This window comes from Empidonax traillii, unplaced genomic scaffold (assembly GCF_003031625.1).
Source record: "Empidonax traillii isolate 1590-97213 ecotype Southwest subspecies unplaced genomic scaffold, ASM303162v1 scaffold12:size2584012, whole genome shotgun sequence".
NCBI lineage: Eukaryota > Metazoa > Chordata > Aves > Passeriformes > Tyrannidae > Empidonax > Empidonax traillii.
This window is the reverse complement of record NW_020955205.1, coordinates 2,116,649-2,139,029: the sequence shown is the minus strand read 5'-3', so window position 1 is coordinate 2,139,029 and position 22,381 is coordinate 2,116,649. Positions and strand designations below refer to the sequence as shown.

The window sequence follows — 22,381 nt, the reverse complement described above, 5'->3', positions numbered from 1 at the left end:
CTCCCTCCCTTCCTTACTTTATCCCTGCCTTCCTTCCTCCCTTCCTCCCCTCTTCTTTTCCCGCCTTCTTTCCTCCCTTCTTCCCTCTCTCCTTTCCTTGCTTTCCTCCCTCCTTCTCTCCCTCCCTCCTTGCTTCCTTCTTTTCCTGCTTCCCTCCCTCCCATCGCAACCTGACCCCCTCCCCGCAGGTGACCGGCGCCCCGTGGGGCTGAACTCGGTGTGTGTGCGGCCGGTCCCCGCTTGGCAGAGAAGCATCAGCGAGTTCCTGCAGCTCCCGCCCAAGGAGAACCGGGCGCCCGACGGAGCCATGCCCGGGAGCAGCGGCCTAGGGTGGGTGTCGGGGGAGGCACAAATCCCTACAACTAGAGGGGAGGAGGAGGTGCAGAAGTGTCGCCCAGTGGGGTAACGGGAAGGAGCAAAGCTCAACATGGACAGGCAGGTTTTTGTACGCCTGGGGAATTCTGGGGGTTGATTCTGCCAAACTTAAGCTTAACGTTCACTTCCTTTTTAAAAAAAAAAACAATTGAGGCTCCCTGGAGCATGGCAGAGAGCAAAAACCACCTGCAGAGCTGTCATGGGCCAGCTGGGGCTCTGTGGTGCTGCTCTAATGTGGATTATCAGAGAGTGGTCCAGGGTGTGACATCAAACAGCAAAACCCTGGCACTTCCATAAAATCCCGAGAGCGACATTCCTGGGGACTCGAGAGGGGGGAGCGTTGGTGTCCTTGGATGAAACAAGTTGTGGTTAGTGTTCCTCCTTGACTGCTGTGAAACTACAATTTGTGAAGGAGAAGGCGACTGCTGAAAAGTTTACAAACTTTCCAAACTCCAAACCTCTGTATCCTAGTTTCCAGCAAAGTCCGGCTAAGTTCAACATCTGTCTCCAGGGACCTCGGGGGGGGATATGAATGGGGTAACTGGTAGCTTAGGCAAGTTCTCAGTGCTCAGACTTAACTTCGTGTACCTACAGAGCACAGCGATGTTTCAGAAAGCTTAGAAGAGCACTAAGCCACTTGCATGTAACAGAGAATTGCTTTTCCAAGCTGAAACCTCAAAAATTAGCTTGTATCCTGCCCTACTGACTGAAAACATGGCAGTATAAAATACTGTCTTACAGACACTCTGTTTCAAATTCTCTGTTGAACCTCCAATTTTCCACCAAATGGAAATTCCTAAATTGCCCTGGGGGGGAGCCCTATAGGAATCAGCCTGGAATTGTCCTGCAGGACAGGAAAACAAAGGCTTTTAAATGCATCCTACCTCTTGGTGAAACAGAAAATGTGGTGAGAACACAGGAGCCCCCCATACAAAACAATGTGCAGCTTCCCAGTGTGTTCTGGAAGAAGCAAGAGCTGTACTCGCTCAACTGCACAACTTCTTTGGTCAGTAAGTTAGGTTGAAATTTAGGTGTGAAACGGGAGTTATGCAGCCTTCAAACAAAGGTGTGGAAACTGCGTGTGGCCCTCCAGGCCAGGGACACACAGAGACCCTCCGGGGATGTTTTGGTATGGGATGTTTTCTTTCTCATTTGAAAGGAAAGTCTGTGCTGATCCATCTGGGCTCGTAACCCTCGGGATAATGCAGCTTCTGTCAGTCCTGATGCCTGAAGGTGCTGTCTGGGGCTAATTAATGTCATTTAGGTCACTCAGGTTCTGGGAAAAGGGATTTGTTGGCCTTTCAAACCTTTGATTGGGTTCTGTTAATGCCTTTGAAATGCTTCTTACAGAGCTCGGACCCTGCCACCAGATCCTGCCGAAGATGGAGAGTCCTCTGAGGAGGAGTAGACATGATCTGACCTCAGTTTTCGTGATAAACTGCTCCTCCTATTTGAGCTGGTTTTTGGACACTTTTATAGTTTTTTATAATTTGTTATGGCTTACCTTCAGCTGTTGTACAGGACTAAAAGTCTGAGAGACAGCAGGAACACTGTGGAAAAATTAATTAATTTATACATTTTGGCACTTAGCATTCAGTGTAAATCATTGGTTAATTTTTTATCTGGGTTTCCTTGAGTTCCTCGGTGCTTCCTGCATGTCAGGCAGCTTTTATCTTTCATCTTCCGATTGCCTTGTGCTTGTCCAGGACTTGCATGGACCTTGGTTCTGTTTTTAGAAAGCAGATACTTGTTTTTTTTTTCATACACTGAAGCCTTCTGAGCACACACCCCTGTTAAGTCTTCATTGAAAAAGCTGTTAATGAAGATTTTTTTGTTCAAAGATGGTAAACAGGATTTGGAAAGACCCCAGTGAGGTGAACGGGCAGATAGCACTTGCTATGATTAGAGGTGGAGTTGAATTAAAACAAACTGGATTGTTCTAAAGAATCAAAACCCCAAAAGCTTGGAGAGCAATAAAAGGCTAAAACTAAATTAAACTTGTTACTGTGAAGTGCCTGAGGCTCCCACACAACTTTTGGGATAATTTATAGGAAAAAATTGAGTGGGTTCTTGTGATGGGTCTTAATCTTGACAGTTCTGCTTCTGCTCTTCCTCAGAAGCTCCACAAATGATCAGAGTAGCATTGAGTAGATGCAAAGGGGAATTTAAGAGATTTAAATTTAAATTTAGCACATGAGGGGAACTTATTAGTGGCAGCTCTAGCAGGTCAGCCTGGTGTGGTTATGGTGCGGAAAGTGGTGACTGCTGTCAAAGCCTCTTCCTAAAAAGTCCATGGATAAAAAGGAGGGATGTCACAGAAAAGCAGTTTGAGTTGGTTAAATGAGAAATAGCAAGTCGTGATTTCTCTTTAATAGAAATTTTTGGAAATTTTGTCAGTTAAGGGGAATAAGCTCATGGTAACATGCCGTACAAACCACAGACTTCTCTACCCTGACATGACACAAAACATCATCCTGGTGGCAGCTCCGCGGCTGCAGCAGCACTGTGGGCGGCTCTTCCTTTGGCCATTTCACCTTCCAAATTAGCTGTATCCTCAGTCTCCATTTTTCCTCTGAAACTGCCTGGTAAACAGACAAAACTATTGGGCTCTGATCAGATCTGCTTATCCTGACTCCACTCCAGGGTTATCTGTGTTTAGTGCCCGGGAGGGCTGTGAAACATCAAGGTGGGGAGGGGAGAGGGATGATGAGCTGCTTGTGACAGAGTTATATCAAGGCTGCTCTCCCAGGTCAGGGAGCAATAGCTGGTGGAGACCTGAATCATAGAATCCCAGAATAATTTGGGTTGGAAAGGACCTTAAAGATCATCTTGTTCCAGAGGGCAGGGTTAGATGGAAGGTTGGGAAGGAATTCTTGGCTGGGAGGGTGGTGAGGCCCTGGCACAGGTTGCCCAGAGAAGCTGAGGCTGCCCCATCCCCAGAAGTGTTCAAGGCCAGGCTGGACAGGGCTTGGAGCAACCTGGGATAATGGAAAGTGTCCCTGCCCATGACAGGGGGTGGAACAGGATGAGCTTTAATGTCCCTTTCAATCCAAATCAGTCTACTTTTAAGCATCAATACCCCGGGCTGACCATAGGTGTCAGCAGCCTCTGCAGCTCTGAACAGAGGCTGTGCCAGGGACCAGTTTGTTTACTTAGGCAATGTGCAAGGAATGTATAAATGTATGGATGACAGACTGGAATTGCTCATTTCCTGAGAGTCTGTGCTATCTCACCAGGTAAGGAAGTGGCATCAGCAAAATCACACACCGTGTCACTGGCTGAGTCCCTGTGTCCTGCTCAAACCCGGCAATGCTGGAGGGACAGGAGTGGGCAGTGAGGGCAACCTGCTCCCCTAGTAGATTTTATTCCCATCCCAACACATGGGAGTTTTCTGTCAGTATTCCAAATTACCTTGGATAGTCACAAATTGCTGTTGCTCCAGAGTGGTTTTAGTTTTTCCTGGCAGCCCCCTTCTCTCCTCGTGTCCGAACCAGGCCAGACGGCACGCTTCTGTTGGATGTAGCTGGAAGGAGGGATCTGCTCCTGCTGGAGCGGTGCAGGGGGCAGCTGGGCGGCAGGGACAGCAGATGTCCAAGCTGTGGGGAAGCAGCCAGAGGGGAGGGGGCTGGGCCGGCAGCTGCTGACCTCTCATCCCACCAGGGGAAATCCAGCACCAAACCTCAGGGCCTCATCCCCCATGCGAGGGGTTTGCATTGCTTTTTCTGACTTCCAAGGCTTTTCCTAAAAGAAAATGTCCAATTTGTATTTCTGATTTTTTGCTTCCCGCTCCTCAGAATGAAGCCTTCCTGCTGTGGACTCTGTGAGTCTGCGTTTAGGTGCTGCCTGCTGATTTTATGGGAGTCACACCGGACTCCCTCTCACACCAGAGTACTATTAATTGTGGTAAATTCCAAGCCTGGTCATGTGTAGTCCTGTGCTGGATTGAGTGATTACAGGGCTGTTTCCATCGGGAGAGAGGATGAGACCCTGGTACCTTCTTGCTCTATGTGGTTGATCCTCTATTCTCACTCCTCTGCCAAAAAATGTCCTTTTAATCTTTGTTTTTCCTCAGGCTTTGATTTTTCCCTCTTTGCATGTTATCCAGAGGGATCCAAGGTCTGTGTCTGCAGGGTCCCCCTGCCCACGCTGTTGTGTTGGGGTGGTGCCGTCCTGTGCCTGATCCTCAACAGGAGCTTCATTGTCTTTCCTGCTGCTCTAGACAAAGGGGGATTGTCCTGCTCAGCAGCTCCAGCCAGCCACGAGCCGTTTCAACCCGACCGGAGACGCTGCAGCAGTTGCAAGAAGAAAAGCAGGATGTTTAATTTCTGTTCCTAATAAGGCACTTGGGAATTGGTCTGGATTCTCACCTGTCTTTGGTCAGGCATGAGGAGCTGAGTAAAATCTCTGTTGGGGTAGCCTAACCCATCCAAAATGTTTTGGGGTCAGCTTTGAGCTCCCTTCATGTTTCATTCCACATGCAGGCCAGTCTTCGGATAAACTCCCAACGGATTATCAGAGGGCTAATGAGAATCCGCATGTTTAATAGGACTTAGCAAAAGAATTACCTAGACTAAAATTGATGGTAAATAATTTTTCAGAATTAAGATGCTCTTTTGGAGGGCCCAGATGGTTCAGAGCAGAAAAAATGGGAGCTGAATCACAAAAGTGCCTCTCCCTTTGATCAAAGGTGGGGGGATGTGATAGCCACATTATTATTGATTTCCATGAATAATATCACAAAAAATAAGCAAAATAAGCTCATCCTGGAACAGAGGCTCAGGGTGGTGTTCGATATGATGCTGCCAGGACAGGCTGGATTGAGACATTCTAATTTTGATATTAATATTGAAAACTTAAAGGGTTTAAAAATAAATATTAATCCTTTATTAAACCTATACTCGAGTTGGCCAATTGCACATAAAGATTTTTTTCAAAAGAGTCAGCAAAAAACCTAAAGTGAAATAGTACCAATTTTATTGGAACTGGGCTTTGTTTTCAGGTTAATTATGGTGCCAGGAGAAAATTTCCAAGCTTGGCCATAGCAATATGAGGTACTCGTTCCACCCCTGTGCCATGGGCAGGGACACCTTCCATTAGACCAAGTTGCTCCAAGCCCCATCTAATGTGGCCTTGGACGCTTCCAGGGATGGGGCAGCCCCAGCTTCTCTGGGCAACCTGTGCCAGGGCCTCACCACCTTCACAACAAATATTCATTATATTTCCTACTAAAACCTTAGAAACCTGGAGATTTTTGTGGTGCGAGGTGTTTCAGGAGGAATGTTTTTCCTCTGAAGAAGGAGCGGGTGGACGAGGCTGCAGTGTGACGGGTGAGGAGCCAAGGTGTGTGCTGAGCTCAGGCAGGTACCGAGCTGAGCCCAGGAGGATGCTGAGCCCCAGACGGTGCTGAGCTGAGCCCACGCAAATGCTGAGCCCCGGTGGGTGCTGAGCCCCGGACGGTTCTGAGCCCCGCAGGATGCTGAGCCAGGTTTGTGCCGAGCTGAGCCCCAGTGGATGCTGAGCCCCGGTGGATGCTGAGCCCCAGTGGTGCTGAGCCGACCCGCGGTGCCCGCCTCCTCCCCCTGGCAACGCCACGCGGTCTCCAGGCGGCCGCGGTGCCCCGGAAGCCGCGCGGGCTCAGGGCGGAGCCGTGCGGGGCGGCGCCGGCACCGAGCGCTGCCGGGTCGGGCCGTGCCCGTCGAGCGCGGCCGAGGGAGGAGCCGCGGCGGGCGCGGGGAGAGCGGTGGCGGCGGCGGCGGCCCCGGCCCAGCGCAGCCCGGCCCGGCCCGCCCCGCCCGGGGAGCGCAGCGCCGGAGCAGGTATGGGCGGAGGGGTTGCAGCGTCGCGGGGTCCCGGCGGTCGGTTCGCCGTGGGCCGGCCGGCCGGTCGCGGCGGAGGCTTCGCCAGGCTCGCTGCTCCAACCCTCCCGGTGCGGCGGGAGCGGCTCCGCCGGGCGGAGGAGCCGCCGTGGAGCGGCCTGAGGGACCCCGGGCGGAGCGGAGGCCCTCGGGGGTCGCGGCTTCTCCCGGGGCGAGGGGGAGCGGGGCGGGTTCGGGGTCTGTGCACTGGCGCCGGGCGGGGAATGGAAAGGGGGGATTTTGGAGTGGGGGGAATCTGGCAGCCCTCCCTTGGGGGCTGGGGGGCTGTGCCGGTAGTGCGGGGCAGGGACCTGCTACGGGAGGAGCTGGAGGTGCCTTGGGAACTCCTGAACCTGGTGGTGTGGCCAGTGTGAGGAAGTGAAGTGCTCTGTGTAAGTGGAAGTTTATCGGCAACTTATTTGTGTGAAGAAGTGTGCCCCCTACACCTGGGAAGCTTCTATTTCCAGGTGCTGCTTGACACAGTTTGGAGCTCTGATGGGTGGGCTTAGCTGTCTTGTCCAAGTCATGGAATCACAGGATGGTTTGGGTTGAAAGGGACCTTAAAGCCCATCTCGTTCCACCCCTGTGCCATGGGCAGGGACACCTTCTGTTAGACCAGGTTGCTCCAAGCTCCATCCAAACTCGCCTTCAACACTTAAACGGGTGGGGGCAACCAGCACAACCTGGCTCATGAGGTTGACTCTTACCTTCCCCGCGTTTCTCTGCTGCTGGCCATCCTCTTTGCTTTCTCAGCACTGACTATTCATCTTGTAGGAAGCATCATGAGCAGACTCCAAGCTTGCGATCTGTCAAGCTGCCTTCTGTGTCCCAACTTCATGTGGAGTTTTTCTCCTTTCCCTGTTTCGCATTACTGAGCTCACGGTGACCTGCTTGAAGTCCCACTGTCATGGGTGTGACCTCAAACTTGATTTTTTTTTTTTTTTAGTCAATGACCTAATGCCTGTGTGTAACCAGCTTGTGCTGCCACTCCCCGAGTTCTTCAGGACTTGCCTTTTCCTTCTCTCAGCTCCCCAGCTGTTCACTGTGATTTACCCAACTAAACCATCTCTGTATCCTTGGTTCACTGCTGTGTTGGTAACTTGGTCTCTGCTGGGAGAGGACAGGGGGGGAACTGGGAATGATGAGCTTTGTTCCCATTTGTCCTTATCAAAGAGAAGCTCTTGTCAGATATTAGCAGCAGTTTCCCACAGACACATTCCAAAAAATACAGAGAGTACCTTTGAGTTACAAGTTTGGGGAGATTCAGGCAGCAAAATCCATGAAGGATTCTTGCTGCTTGCAAGTGGCTAAAGTTTTGGAAGTGCTGCTATGGTGGTGAAGTGTTACTGATGGGAGAATTTGGGTTTCATGAGGTTGCTGTTGTAGAGAGATGCACACAGTGGTTGTCTTCACATGAAGCTGGGTTCACACTGGAGCTCTTGGAATCAGCAGTGAGCTGGAGATGCCACCAGGGATAAATATCAACAGGAGTTGTTGGACAGGGAAGGTGACCACTGGCAAGCTGGGCCCAGATAAGAAAAGAATTTGAATATTGTGGTGTGTAGAAAAAAAAGGATTACTTAAAAAATGGCTATACTTAAGAAGCATGGAGAATGGAGGTGAGAGCCGGCCAGGGGAAATCTCTGCTCTCCATGTTGAAGTAGCAACATCCCAGCGCTGCTGATATTCCAGCCTTTTGGCAAAAATCTTGCCGACTCCGCTGAAATTGTAGACTATTGACTTGATAAAATCGGGCTTTATGCTCACACACTGTATAAGGGCCTAAACTTGTATTCAAAGTGTTTCTTCAAACAGTGCCTGCCCTGAAATCACTTTTTCTGGACTTGGCTGGTGCCTCTTATTTTTTTAAGAGCTATTGGGTGGTGAGTAAAAGGAAGCTCAGCTCTCTGCTTTCTCCTGCAGGTCTATAACTGAATGTTTTCAACTTCTGCCCAAAAGTCCTTGCAGGTTTGGGCCAATTTGGGCTTCTTGCTGTGTTTAATGTGTGGAAAGTTCTGTTATCTGGCTACAATGGCTGGAAACTCACTCCAGATTCCCACAATCTGTGGCTGATACATACCTGTCTGTGTTTGTGCCAGTGTTGCTTCCTAAAATCAGCTCTTCTCTCTGCTGGTGCTTTCAGAAGCTTGGCTCAACTCTTGGCTCCTTATTTCCAAGCTACATACACCACCCTTGCAGTTATTCTGTTCCATGTTCTCGGTCAACCTCCTCCCTGCACATGTTTGCTCAAAGCTAATCTCTGAGCGGAGCAGGGCCTGGAATGGCAGAGGAGGACTCTCTGGGATACTGTGCCGTGTGCTGGGAATTCTTTGTGCCTGTATCCTTTGTGTCTGAGTTAGGTTGGTGGCTCACAGGTCGCGGTGACAAGCTAATACCCTGTGTCTCTCTCTTTTTTCCTTGGATTAAAGAGCTTTCCAGTTCATAGTAGCATTTCTTGTGAAGTTTGAAGTGTGTGACCTTGCCTCATTCCAGCCAATCTGTCTTGCTTTTCCGTAGGAGTTTTTAAGCTGTTCCAGTTCTCTATTGACAAACTTGACTTGCTATTCCAGTGTCGCTATTGGAAAATATTTGGTCAGGTTCAGAGCTCCACTGTGAGGGGAGCTGTGAGCTGGGCAAGATCCTCAGTCCATCCCACTCCACAGCTACTTGCTGCTTCCCTGCCCTGATACTGCCCTTTTTTTTTGTTGTTTTTAAACTCATTTCCAGCTCTTTGGAAGCAATCAGCTGCTGCGTATTTTCAGGTTAACAGATGAAATCCTGTGTAATGCCTTAAAAAGTGCTACCAGATGAGACCAGGAATCCATCTGGCCTGGTATCCTGCTCATTGGTAACCAGGAGCAGATGCCTGGGGAGGGAAGAACACAAACACAGCAGATCTAATCTGAGGAAATAGAGCTTTATTTTTCTCTCTCCAGCAGTTCATGACCTCCCTGAGGCAGGTGTTGAATTTAGGAACCTTCACACTTTTTTCCATGATATTCATGATTTTAGGAAACTACTTCTTCTGTTCCTAATGGTCTCTTGGCTGAATTGTCCCATATATTTAGACTTTCCCTTCCACGTTTCTTCTCCCTCTTCATGTCATTGCCAGCTCTGCTCCAGCCTTGAGGCAGGTGTGGCAGGAGGGGCAGCACAGGTGTAAAGGGGAGGTTGGCAGAGGTGCTGATCAGCTCAGTGGGTGATATTTATGGTGCAGGTGCCTCTTGAGAGGTGTTTTAGAAGTATTTTATCCTATAGTATTGTCTCTGTAATTACAGATTTTTCTGTAAAAAACATGGGTTTTGTGGAATACTCAGCTCTAGTCCTGCTCTCCAGGGTTGGCTTGAGTTCAGTCTGTCATATTTTTTGAAGTCAAAGTTAGGGTGGTTGTTCCTGATGTGCTGTGCTGTGAATTGTATCACCCACTCGCATCACGAGATTTTACTGCAATTCCTTGGAGTCATGGCTCTTATTTACTGATCATCCTGAATTATTCAGAGTAGCAAATGTTGTCATCTTAGTAAGTGCACAGCTCAGTGTCGTTGAGCAGAATCCTTTGGCAAGTCCCTTCTGCTGCAAAACCAACCAGTGGTGTATTCTTCCCCCTTCCTTACACTTTTTTACCAGTTATTTATGTACATGGAGGATTTTTCCTTTTATCCTTTAGACTTTTATTCTCCAAAGAGCTTTGAAGGATCCTGCCATGTAGGATTCTTGGTGTTTTTTTTTCAGTGGAGCATATCAGCTGCCTTTCCCTTTTTCACATGCCTATCCACTGCATAAGGAAGAAGGAAAAGAAGACAACAGCCCCTAACTGACTCCTGAGACATGACTTCATTTTTACAGTATAATCAGCCTTGCAGCCATTTAGGTCAGGTTCAGGCCAGCTCTGGTTTGCCTGGTGTGAGGTGGTCTAGATGGCCTGAATTGTTTTGTGAAAGCTGGGCCAAGTGTCCTTCAGGTACCAGCTTTAACCAAGGGACATTTCCCCATCCTCCTCCTGCGTGACTTTGAGTGTAAAGGGAGGGTGTTGCTGTCACTTTGTCTTCTAAGTGGTCCTTTGCCACCCAAAGTTTGGTGTACTTGGGGTCAAGTAGGGAGAGTGGAGGTGGCCAAGCTCAGCATGGCAGGTGTAAAACACAGTTTTAACTTTTGGGAGACATTGTCTTTTGATTCTTTAACCCAGTAATAAATCATGTGATTTCTAACCTTTGTTGTTGTTGTTGTTTTCTTAATAAAACCATATAAATTTAGATTTTGTTTCTTTCTGGGACACTTAACTTTGCTGTACAGAATGTGTTGGCTTTGATTACTTCTGTGGCATGGTCAAATTGCATCACAGGTCTCACACCAATATTCCAGCTGCCATCCAAGGTGAAGGCAGGAAGTAGTTTAGATTAGAGATGAGGAAGAAATTCTTGGCTTTGAGGGTGGTGAGGCCCTGGCACTGGTTACTCAGGGAAGCTGTGGCTGCCCCATCCATTGAAGTGTTGAAGGCCAGGGAGGACAGGGTTTGGAGCAGCCTGGTCTAGTGGAAGATGTCCCTCCCCATGGCAGGAGGGTGGGAGGAGATGAGCTTTAATGTCCCTTTCAACCCAAACTACTCCATGGTTCTATGAATTGCTGCTTCTCTCATCCATTGCTGGGGAGGAGTCACTTTATGCTCTTTAAGAACTTCTTCCTGGCCTTTCACACTGATCTGACACTGGCACTGGTGACATAGGTGACATGGAGCCTGTTCAGCACCACGTCTCCTGCTCATGCAGCCTGCCTGTGACAGTGTGACCAGCTGCTGTGACACTGAGGTGTCTGAGACTATTTTTCTGGTTTAAGCTCGAAATTCTGATTTACAGGGGATTTCTTCCTGACTCAGAAACCCTAAGTTACTCAAATGGTGGTGTCATCTTAGGTCCTCTAAGCATTTGCTTAGTCCCTGGGTTCTTTAAATGTCTGTTGGCTTGTCTCTCCACAACACTACTCTCCACAGTGTTTTGAATGAACCTGCTACATCCGTGTTAGATTTTAAAACCAGATATTTGACTTGTACTCTATTGACTTTTTTCTAGCTATAGATTTTTGCATGGCTAATTGTTGTCCCATCTGTGGGAGTTCTGAAGATGAGGTTCTTATGAATCAGCTTCTTTCCCCCAAAAGCTGCATCATCCTCCAGATACATCCTCCTCTGGAACTACTGGCTTTCTCTGCTCCTCTTCTGCATCGATCTTGACTGATCCATTGATCCATTCAGTCCTTGTTCTTTTGCAAGCTTCCAGTCATCCCAAACTGGGAAGTTCCTAATGAATCCAAGCATGTGTGTGAGAGCAGTTTTTTGAGATGCTGTCACGCAGCTCTTGGTCATTGCCTTCCTGTTCTCAGCCTAAATTTTGCATTCAGAAACGTCTCCATCCTTTGCTGACCATTCCCATGTGGACTACAGGCAGCGGCTCCTTCCCGATGTTATTGAGTTGTTGCTGCACAAACAGGGACTTGCTGCAGACACAACCTTTGGAGTCCTGCAGAGTTCCTGCTTTTGATGAAACTTTGGCAGTGGTCACCTTGACCTGAGACAGCTCTGAAACTTCAGTCTTCAGAGTCAGAAAGGGCAGTGTGGAATGCATGGATTGCACCTCAAAGGGTGGGATTCTCGCCCTCTATTCCACTCTTATGAGACCTCACCTGGAGCACTGTGTCCAGCTCTGGGGTCCTCAATGCAAGAAAGACATGGACCTGATGGAGGGGGTCCACAAAAATTGTCCAAGGGCTGGAGCTGCTCTGCCGTGGAAAGAGGTTGAGTTGGGATGGTCACCCTAGAGAAGAGAAGGCTCCAGAGAGACCTTAGAGCCCCTTCCAGTGCCTAAAGGGGCTCCAAGAGAGCAGGAAGGGTACTTTGAACAAAGACCTGGAGGGGACAGGCTGGGGAGAATGGCTTCCCGCTGCTAGAGGGCAGAGTTAGATGGGATATTGGGGAGAAATTGTTCCCTGTGAGGGTGGTGAGACCCTGGCCCAGGTTGAGCAGAGAAACTGTGGCTGCCCCATCCCTGGAAGTGTTCATGGCCAGATTGGACAGGGCTTGGAGCAACCTGGTGGAAGGTGTGACTGCCCATGGCAGGGGGTGGGACAAGCTGATCTTTAATGTCCCTTCCAATCCAAACCACTCTGTGATTCTATGGAAGGGTAAAATCTCAGAATTGTTTTACCTACTTCATCTCTATGATCCATATTAAAACCCCCAGATCTTTCTTTTTTAATAAAGGGAAGAGATAATTGAACTCCTGGCTAAATTACCCATTTCATTTCTGGTTCAGTAGACACTCCATACCTTTTAAATGACTACTTTTTCATAGAAATTGGCAAAAGCAGCAACGAAGCTCAGTCAGGGTGAGATTGCCACCATTTTCTCCTGGCTTTTCATGTGTTCCTCCTTCCTGTCGGATCCATTTAGAGCAGCCTGTCTCCTGCAATGGATCCTTGTCTCTTACCTGTCTGAATCTTCTGGCTTGGTTTGCTAGTCTGTGAGCAAATCTCTTCCGGATAACAGCTTAATAGCCTGAAGAGTTGACAGCAATTCCACCCTGAAGATCAGCCTGACAGTTTCTGTGTTGTGGAAGACAATTGAATAGCTTGGATTTGCTACTCCAATCATTTAACGCAGGAATCGGGGATATTCAGTGGGGAGATGGGAAAACTGTTTTCTTCTCTGCCTCTGTTCTCCTGCTCCTTTTTTTTTTTTCCCTTATGAGTATATTAGGACATTCCTTTAGGCTGGGAAAATTGTGGCTGTTTACAAAGAAGTGGAGGTTTCTCTGCAGTTCCAATTTTTTTCCTGAAGCTGTCAAGTTTCTGTAGCTCCCCAGGAGGAGTTGGCTGCACTGGGGGGGTGACATTAGAGGGGGTCACATCTGCTGTCCTATATATGTGTTTTAATGTCTAGCGATAAAGCCTGGTGAGTTCCTGCAGTTTGTGATGGGGCTAATTCCAGAAAACTCTGGAATACCTGCTTCCTATAGAGCTACTCCTTTTTCCCGGCCCACAAGGAATTGCTGTGTGTCAGTGCTGAAGATAGTTAAATCAAGTTGTAGGAAAAACCTGCTTGAGCTCTGTGAAACCAGCCTGTCTGAAGTGTTCCTTGGAGCTACTTATTTTATGTTGGAAAATCTGGTCACTTCCATCTCAGCAATTTGCTGCAGAGTTCATTTCGTGATTTAACTTCCCTGTGTCCTGGGCTCATCCCACAGCTTGGGCAGTAGGGGAGGGGGGGATTCTGGCCCCTCAGGTGAGACCCCACCTGAAGAGCTGCCTCCAGCTCTGGGGTCCAACAGCAGAAAGACACAGAGCTGCTAGAGCAAGTCCAGAGGAGGCCACGGAGCTGCTCCGAGGGCTGGATCCCCTCTGCTCTGGAGCCAGGCTGGGAGAGCTGGGGGTGTTCAGCTGGAGAAGAGAAGCTCCAGGGAGACCTGAGAGCCGCTTCCAGTGCCTAAAGGGGCTCCAAGAGAGCTGAAGAAGGACTTTGGACAAGGGTGTGGAGAGACGGGTGAAGGGGGAATGGCCTCCCACTGCCAGAGGGCAGGGTTAAATGGGATACTGGGAAGGAATTGTTGGGTGTGAGGGTGGTGAGGCCCTGGCACAGGTAACATCTTGTTTATAGAAATAAGCCAAACTCAGTGTTCCTTGGCTTTGCACATTCATTTCTGAGTTACACGTCGGAGTATGGATTCAGATGCTGTTGGTTTTTGTCCTTTGTATTAATGGAGAGCTCGCAGAAGGGATGAAGGGGTGTATGAATGACCATAGAACCATTGAGTTGTTTAAGCTGGGAAGACCTTTAAGATCATTGAGCCCAACTGTTAATGTTAATTCTTTTGGAGAAAAATTCCTTAGGTGGGTTTTGGAAGAGTAGCAATTTCAAGCATCTCAGACTTGTTGGATCTTCAAACTTTCATTTCTTGTGACTCAAAATTCCTTGTAGATCTTTCTTATGCTTATTTAGGTTTATTTAAAAAAATGAGAGGAAGTCCTCTAGAATATGGTTTGTAATGTTATTCATTAACAGTGACAGTTCTGGCAAGTGTCATGAAAAAACTCAACTCTTTGAAAAGTTTGGTACAAGCTGCTTCATTGTGTTGCCAAAATCCTATTTTGGCTAAGCTGGCTGTCCTTAGGTACTGTGTAACTGTCTTCCTTTCTAATGCACCAGGACAGTTTAGTTTCTACAGCTTGTTTTTATTTCCTAGATCTTAAAAGACCAAGTTTCAATGAGCAAATGAAACTTCAGAACATGTAATGTCTTATTTAATGAAGCAGATGCCACAGGCTTTGTAGTTGTCTCTTTTCAAGTCCAGGTTAGACTTCAAAGGTCCCACCATTAGGAGGCTCATGCCAACTCGTTCCTGCTGTTGCTTTTTGGCAGGGCTGCACAAGCAGGTCACAATACTCTGGTTTGTGCTGGGAGGGAGGGACTGGGCCAACACATGCTTTAAGTAACTTCTTAGATAGAAATAAATGCTCCCAAAATATCTGCTGTGTGCACATCCTCTGAGTAGTGAGGTTCTTGGAAGTGACCAAGACCAGGTGGGAGAGAGCTTGGAGCAACCTCATCTAATGGAAGGTGGCAGGGAGTGGGACAAGATGGCCCTTAAGTTCCCTTCCAACCCAAATCAGTCTGTGATTTTATGATTCTTCCCCACCACGAATAGTGCTTGCTTCTGTGGTTACACTCCCATTTTTAGAGCCATGGACTAGCTGAGCTGGCTTGGCTTCAGTGCCAGGTTGGATGCTTGGATGCTTTGGAGACCCCCGGGTTCTCCAAATGATCATCCTGAAGCTGAGATCAGACCTGTAGCCACTTCGACATCTGATACTGCTTCCCAGCTGTCCTCTATTTGGAAGGGTTTTGACAAGTTTCTCATTCTGAGGAACCTGTGCAGTGCTGACAGCACTGAGGCTTCAGTTTGACTCGTGGTAGATGCAACACCAGTGCTGGTAAATCATCATTGGGCTGCACTCCGCGGCCATGAGGGGAATATCTCTGCTGAAATCCCTGTTATTCCGTGGTTACCATCCAAAACTGGTATAGGGCTCCAAAGCAATTAACAGCCCTTTTTTGTTGTCTGGATTTACTGGGTACAGCGCTGGAACTCAGTGTTTTATATCATTTCTAAATGCTAGGAATTACTGCGTGTGCCACAGTGCCTTCTCTTTTCAAGATCCATGACTGGGAGCGGGATGTTTTGGAACCACTTGTTCTGTTCTTTCTGGTGCTTCAGTGTTAAGGAGACAACATGATCTAAGACAAGGGGTTTGGGGGTAACTTGGCTGCTGTGGCCATAGAGCTGGGTTTTGCCTGGCGGACTTGTGGGTCTTAGCATCCTCCTGGCTGGGGTCACTGCAGGGACAGGTTTGGTGTAAGAGCAGCAGTGGATGTTTCCTTCTGTGTTACCATCTGTTTGCAGAGGCATGAGGGGATGGATTGTGACTTCCAGGTGCCTCCTTGGACCATGTACACTCAACATTCAGTACGAGAAACCTTGTGCCCAGTTGGACTTGTTGCAGTCATCTTAGTAAGCTTGGCTTTGTGTGGTTGCTCCTGTTTAGTTTTCTGGCACTAAAACAGGTCCTTCAGCATCTCTGAAGGCCTGCAGGGCTGAGGCAGATAGTGCAGATATTCCCCAGCAGTGTCTTGAAACCAGATTCTTTAACTTGTTTTTTCCTGTGGGTAGATTCTTGCAGCGATCCTGGACGATGAATCTCAGCTGAGCACTGTGGTCCTGTCATGGGCTCATGGCTCATACTGATCCTAAGACCTCTAACACAGCTGAAAAAAGCTGAATCACCACTGCCTTTTTGACTTGGAAAATTAAATGTTTGACAAAACTGTTTGCTGTGACACTTTTTGGTAAACCAGAGCTTGTCTTAACAAACTGTTTGATCAGTCTCTGCTAACATTTACAAAAGCTTGGAATAATCCCCGAGTTCTTGTCAATCCGCTCTTGTATAGCTGTTGGAACTGTAGCGTGAGGTGTGTTAGAGTAGGAAATGTGCTTGCTAAGGAGGTATTCTAAAATACATTTGTGCTGAAACCCCATCTGTTAAATCTTCTTGAGCTCTCCTGCTGACTCTGACACTGAACGTAGTAGTACTTTACGCCACTCGAGCAAACCAGCCTTGACAGGATTGCGGTGTCCTGGTGCTGCATTTATGTGGCATTCAAAGACATCTCCTCTTTGATGGATTGAGATTGGGCTCCTTGTTAATAGCTTTGAGATCATTTGCAATTAAATGGAGTCGAGTCTTCCAAGGGATTTACCCAGGGACCAGTGCTCCCCACCAGTATCTGAGCTTCCATAACTAACAGACTTGCCTGAGGCACAGGTAGCTAAATTTAGTCTTCTAGCAAGCTTAGTATGACCTTGTGCTGCAAGGACTTTTCCTGCTTGTATCTCTATCAACACATAAATTCTGCTTTTCTGCGGTGGACAGAGCTTTGAGGCTCGATGACACCAAAAAGCTTTTGGTGTTTGTCATTGACTGATGCCTCCAGTGCTGTTGGCAGGAATTAACTCCGAATCTGAATGCAGTGCAAAAGGTCCATGAGTGATCTACTGTTACAAAGCCATCCTCACCGGTGGGTATTAAGGCTTCAAAGAAGACAGACACAATGTGGTGCGTGGAGCAGATTACTTGGTAATGAAGGTCTCTAATTGACAGCTATGCTGGAAATTAGGGCTTGAAAGCGTAAGTTGAATCAAAGCAGCTTCATACAGATGCAATTTCTGAACTGTGGGAAGGGTAACATTTGCCTTCAAGGTAACATTAAGATTATCTGTGCAAAACAGCACTTTACTCCAGCTTCTGGGAGAAGTTTGCAGTGTGTGTGAGACGGTGCCCAGAAGTGGCCAGTTCCGACATCTGCTTCCTCGTGTGGGTTTGCCTTCTTGTGTGAAGTGAGACTTATCCTCCATGTTCAGCTTTAGCAGCTTCTCATTGAAGCTGCTTATAATTAAATACATAATTCATCCTACAAGCATAGCGAAAAAGATGCCTTCAGTGTGTACTCAGGCTTCTGGAGCTCTTCTGCCACCCTCCAAAAATGCCAGACTCCTCTGAAGTTGGTAGCGCACTGCCAGCTGAACGGGGAGAGTTGTTGCCGGGAAGTCGAACAGGATTTTCAGGTGTCTGCCATGCTGTGTTTAGGAGCACAGTGAGTGGTGTGGTTTCTTTGGCTTGGGAGAGAAACTCTTGCAGATGAGCGGGCCCTTTTCGCTGGCATGGGCACAGCTTGGGGCCGCCAGGATTCATCTCCCCAGTGGCGAGTTGGTTATTATTGGCACGCTGGTCTCTTGCTTGCTACAGGTAGTGCACACTGTGTTATTTTTTGGAGGACTGAAATATTAATCTGATGAAGAATTAAGGTCATTGAGTAATACGCTGAGTGAATTGCAGTGGATGAGTGTGACTACATCTATTGCTTTGTGCGTTTCTAGTTGTTGCGTCTTCACCAATGTTGGAAAACATTTGGAGAAGAGAAGTTGAGTTGAAGTCAGAAGAGCAGCTGCCTTTCTGGGGAGTCCGAAATGTCTGAGACTCTTGGAATCAGAAGGATTTCTTTAAAAAGGGGGCAACAAACTTCTGGATCTTGTTGTAGGAGTTCGTGGGAGCTGCTCTTTTAGCTGCATTCAAAAAGCAGTTGGACAAACCCAGGGTCAGCAGGTCCATAAAATGAATGGTGGTGGGACTGGGCAGTAGGTCCATGCTGACATCTGTAATCCAGAGGTGCTGGATGCCGGAGCAGACTGCAGAACCTTGCTGCTTCCTGGATCATCCACCATTGTTATGAACAGAATTGACACAAGAAATGTTTTCTTGATGCTGTTCTACCTTTAGAACCTCCTGTCTTCCCAGAATCCTGGGGTAGCACGGGGAGGTGGTATTTCTGAAGAGCTCCGGAAGGTGGCTTAGGGATTCTTCCAGGAGGGGCAATGTCCAACTGTTTCCCAGCACACTGTCCATACCTCCAGCTCTCCTGTGCTGTGCTTGGTTCAAAGGAGATGTGACACACAATGTACTGCGGCTCAGGAGTAAAAGCATTCCAGGATGGGATAGGTAGAAACGGAAATGAGGAAAATAAAATTAGAAATAGGAGATGAAGAAAGTAATTCAACATGAAGTTCTCGGTCCCTTTAAAAGAGAAAAATTCTTGAAATTCCACCTTTTTATGCAAAAAAGTGGGAGGAGGTGATCACAATGCCTCTCTTCAGCTTCCCTGGTGTGGGATCCAGCAGGGAGCCGGGCGTTCCTTGTGGGAGGTGGGGCTGATAGCCCGGAATGGGGCAGGGACAACCCTCAGTGAAGCTACACATGTTAATGTCCTACCCCATGTCATACTAATTAGAGGCAGTGTCTGTGTAACGATTGCAGCGCGTCCCCAGTGCTGTTTTGCCTGTGCTCACGTCATGGCTGACCGACCCTGGGTTGCTTTTTTAGCTCGCTGCTCTGTGCCTGCTAGAAATCTAGTTTTAATCAGGAATTGGACTATTAAAACAGTATTTTGTAGCACGGATGAGGAGCTGTTCATGTAGTTTTGTACCTAAACACGAAACTTGGTATTGTGATAAGTTGCCTGGGATTGAAATGTCCTGTTGTGGAGCGTTCAAAGCTTGTAAGGCCTTGAAGGCTTTTTTGTTACCACTGCAGAACGATCTGCTGTGCCCAAAAGGGTTGGTTTTGGTCTTGCCTTTCCCATATTCTGCTCCTGGTGTTCGTCAAACCTGTTCCTGAGTTGCCCTGACTCTAACCTCACAGAGCGCATAGCTCTCCAGGTATTGTTGGGTTGGTTTTCTCCTGTTACTGTAGTGCATTAGACTTGCTCACCAGTGGGTCTGTTAAGGGGAGAAACCAGCAGGAATTCCAGGGTATTGCTGCAGTTTTTTAGTTGCTCCACGTTATGGAGGACACACTTAGGTTTTCCTTCAGAGATGCTGTTTCATCCTAGTGCCAGTTCTAGACTGCAGGCATCCTCCCAATTCTTGGTACGTGTGTGGATTGTTGTGGGTTTCACTCAAGGAGGAGGGAAACAAGGAGGGAGATCCAGAAGCAGCAAAGAACTTGAGGTCTCCAAAAACTCCTGAGCAGCACCAGAGGCCCTGAGGAATGGAGACTAGTCAGCTTAACTTAGTGGCACCCCCTTTCTTTAGAGAGCCATGTGTCACCTGAGCATATGACAAGCTTTCTAAATCTCTCAGGTAGTGAAAAAGGATCTTAAATATCTGCATTTGGGTTTGTGGCTTGTACCTAGGCTTGAGGAGGAGTTTCAACTGAGACGGCTGTTTGAAAGAGCATTAAATCAAGAGTCTGTTAATGATTGAGTAAACCAGCATAAAGGGGGAATGTGGAGCAAATCATCTTTGCCTGGAAGGGTGGGAATGGCAAGTGCTCCAACAGAGCTCGGTTATCCTTCCTCCAAAAGCATGTGAAGAACTGAAGCAGCTTATCTTCAGATGTGAATCAAAGGAATCTTGCAAGAAAAGTCCTTAAACTAGATGGGATAATTTTTTTGTTTTTCTTTTATAGTACTATTGCATGATGGTCCAGTTTGGGATTGACACCTGGGAGTCTGAACTCGGCTTTGCCAAAGACGACAAATGCCATTTTTCATGACTTTAAACTTTACTTAGGAGGGGTTTATCCCTCCTCTCAGAAGGACTGGGAGTGGGAACATTTCTTGTGCAGGTGCTAGAAGGATATTAACTGCATGATTCATGGAACCCATAAAGGAATCATTGGAAAAAAAGAAAATAATAATACAAAATATGAGCAAAGTGCACCATGATAATGGTAATAGGAGTGTGTGAGCCAGGTACTGTGTGTGTTTCAGAAGGAGATGAAGGGGAGCGAGTGTAGAGGCGCTTAGGGCAGGTTGTGATCAGAGTGTTCCTCAAAGCCTCTTTTGAAACAATAATAAGAGTTCAAAATCCCACTTTTAAATATTTTCATGATTCAATATTTAGTCAAGGTGGATGTTCCATTTTGTCCCTCTCTGAGCTTGGGGCACCCAGACCCTCACTGGGCCCTGTGTCATGGGGTACCCTCTGCTCTTGTTTCATGGGAAGCCAAAAGGGAAACTTTAAAAAGTTAAAAAAAGAGTAAAAAGCAGATGTTTCATGTTAAGATATGTGCCTGTTTTTCCCAGAACCATACATTCTCTTTCTTGCAGGCTACTGTTCCTTGCACAGTATCTGCAGCTGCTGTGAGGAAAAGGTTAAATCATCTCAAAGTGAAAAGTAAAATACTCCTTGGGTGGGCTTTCCCTGTTTGAGTTTGAGGCTTTGGAGGTCAGGGCTTGGGGAGCAGAGGCTCTCATGGAAAGGATAAAATAGAGTTATCTGTGTGAGTGTCCTTAGTGGAGCTGTCACATCTCTGTGCTCCCAGGCTGAGAAGTCATCAGACCACATCATATGGAATGATTATTGCTGGAAGCATGTAGTCAAGCTCCGTGCTGGGAATATCTGGAGCACAGTCAGAGAAAACATATTATATAGTGACATTTAATTTAGAATAAGCAGGACTCTGTTCCCGATGAGTCAAAGGATTTAAAGAATTTCATTCTGTGACATTCCTATGTTGAGAGGAGACTCCATCTGAACCTGCCTTCTCTAAATCTTGTACTGTCCTTGTATAATTTGAGGCACTATTCTGTCCCCTTTCATCCTAAAGAGCATTGGCATCAGGTTTGAAATCTTCAGTATTCTCCTGTTAACAAAATGCAGGCTCCTGTAATGACGTAGAGGTACATGCAAGTTCCGGAGCTTACTGGGAATATCAAACCTTCCCACACCAGGATGGCAGTTGAATATTACCTCAAGGTAACTCCACAAAATGTTTGCTGTTTTCCTTTTGTGAAGGCAGAATCGAGATCTAGACCTGCTTGCAGCATTCTCTTGCTCTGCTGGAAATGTGTGGGCTACTCCTGAGTTGAGGGAATTGGGACAGAGATGTCAAATGGGGTTTGCAAGCAGCAGGTTTTTATAACTTCATTTTTTCACTCAAGTGCCAGCTAATAAATGCTGTTATGAACAGTGCCCAAGTACAGTGTGGGATAAAAGCTGCCTCTCTTTTTCTCCGGCTGAGCAGAATGAGTGTAGATGTTGGCTTTGGGATATATTCAGGGAGGAATTTGCAAATTATTGAGTCCAAGCAGGAGCTTTGCTTCAAGTGCAGTGGTTAAGGCATCTGGCTTTCTGTCCAGCTCTTCTCTAGGTGTTGAATTTATTTGGTTTTGGCAAAAAGACTGCAAAATCTACTCAACAAGGTATGACTTTTTCCCTTTTGACTCTGCTAATTTCCATATTTTGAGGGCAGACAACCGTAATGTGTCATCAGGGTCCCTTCTGCTTCACTGCTGCTCTGCTGGTTTTGATATCTACCAATAATTGGCAGATAACACTGCTGATTTATTCCCAGCAATTGAAGTTCATGTCCCAGTCTTTCCCTTGTGCCGAGAAGTGGTTATTTACATCCAGCTGATACTAAAGGGTCAGCAGTGGTGTGGGTCAGGTCACAAAATCATCGGTGGTGGATGTGGGAGGGTAGTCACTTCTGCTGCCCTGAGATTCAGAGAGGATCAGGTGGAGCTAACAGGAGGCAGGTTCAGATGTTGTTCAGGCAGCCAAGGGCTATTGTGGCTACAAAAAGTTTCTATGAGTCTGGAGAACTGGCAGCACTGAATGTCCTTCATAGAATATCCAGAGTTGGCAGGGATCCACAAGGATCAGCAAAGTCCAGCTCCTGGCCCTTCACAGGGCAACCCGAGCAATCACACTGTATTGGATGTGGAATGCTTTAGCTGAGGGTCTGCTCACCTGAACATCCTTTGATCCAGGACTTGTGGGTTGCTTTTCAAGTCCCTCATTTCCGGAGAACTACACATCCTGTGCACTGCTAAGCCAAATTCTCGTTGTCCAAGCTTGATGTGAGTCCTGGAGCATCGTGTTCACTTTTGAGGTTGTGTTCCATCATCTAATGCCATTGGGAGCCATTGTAACTTTTCTGCCATGCTGGTGGTGTGAACACTTTGACGTAGGGAAAGTCCATTAGACCAGAATTTTAATGTTGTTCTCTTGCTCTAATTTGAGAAGAGTATAAACACCTTAAGCCTA

The 22,381-nt window shown here is 47.4% G+C and overlaps 2 protein-coding genes across 3 annotated transcripts in view; both read left to right on the top strand.

Moving 5' to 3' along the window:
* The window catches only part of PCLAF (PCNA clamp associated factor), a 3,257-nt gene extending 1,094 nt beyond the window's left edge, over window positions 1-2,163 (top strand). Inside the window, exons 3-4 of the mRNA XM_027890008.1 lie at window positions 189-330; window positions 1,726-2,163. Of these exons, the coding sequence (XP_027745809.1) occupies window positions 189-330; window positions 1,726-1,783 (200 nt within the window). The 3' untranslated portion in view covers window positions 1,784-2,163. The remainder of the gene's footprint in view (window positions 1-188; window positions 331-1,725) is intronic.
* Window positions 2,164-6,161: 3,998 nt separating this feature from the next.
* CSNK1G1 (casein kinase 1 gamma 1) overlaps window positions 6,162-22,381 on the top strand; it is a 98,638-nt gene continuing 82,418 nt past the window's right edge. Inside the window, exon 1 of one of the 2 annotated variants that reach the window (XM_027889639.1) lies at window positions 6,162-6,191. The gene's annotated coding sequence lies outside the window, so the exon portion shown is untranslated. The remainder of the gene's footprint in view (window positions 6,192-22,381) is intronic. The other variant, XM_027889653.1, reaches the window with a different exon arrangement.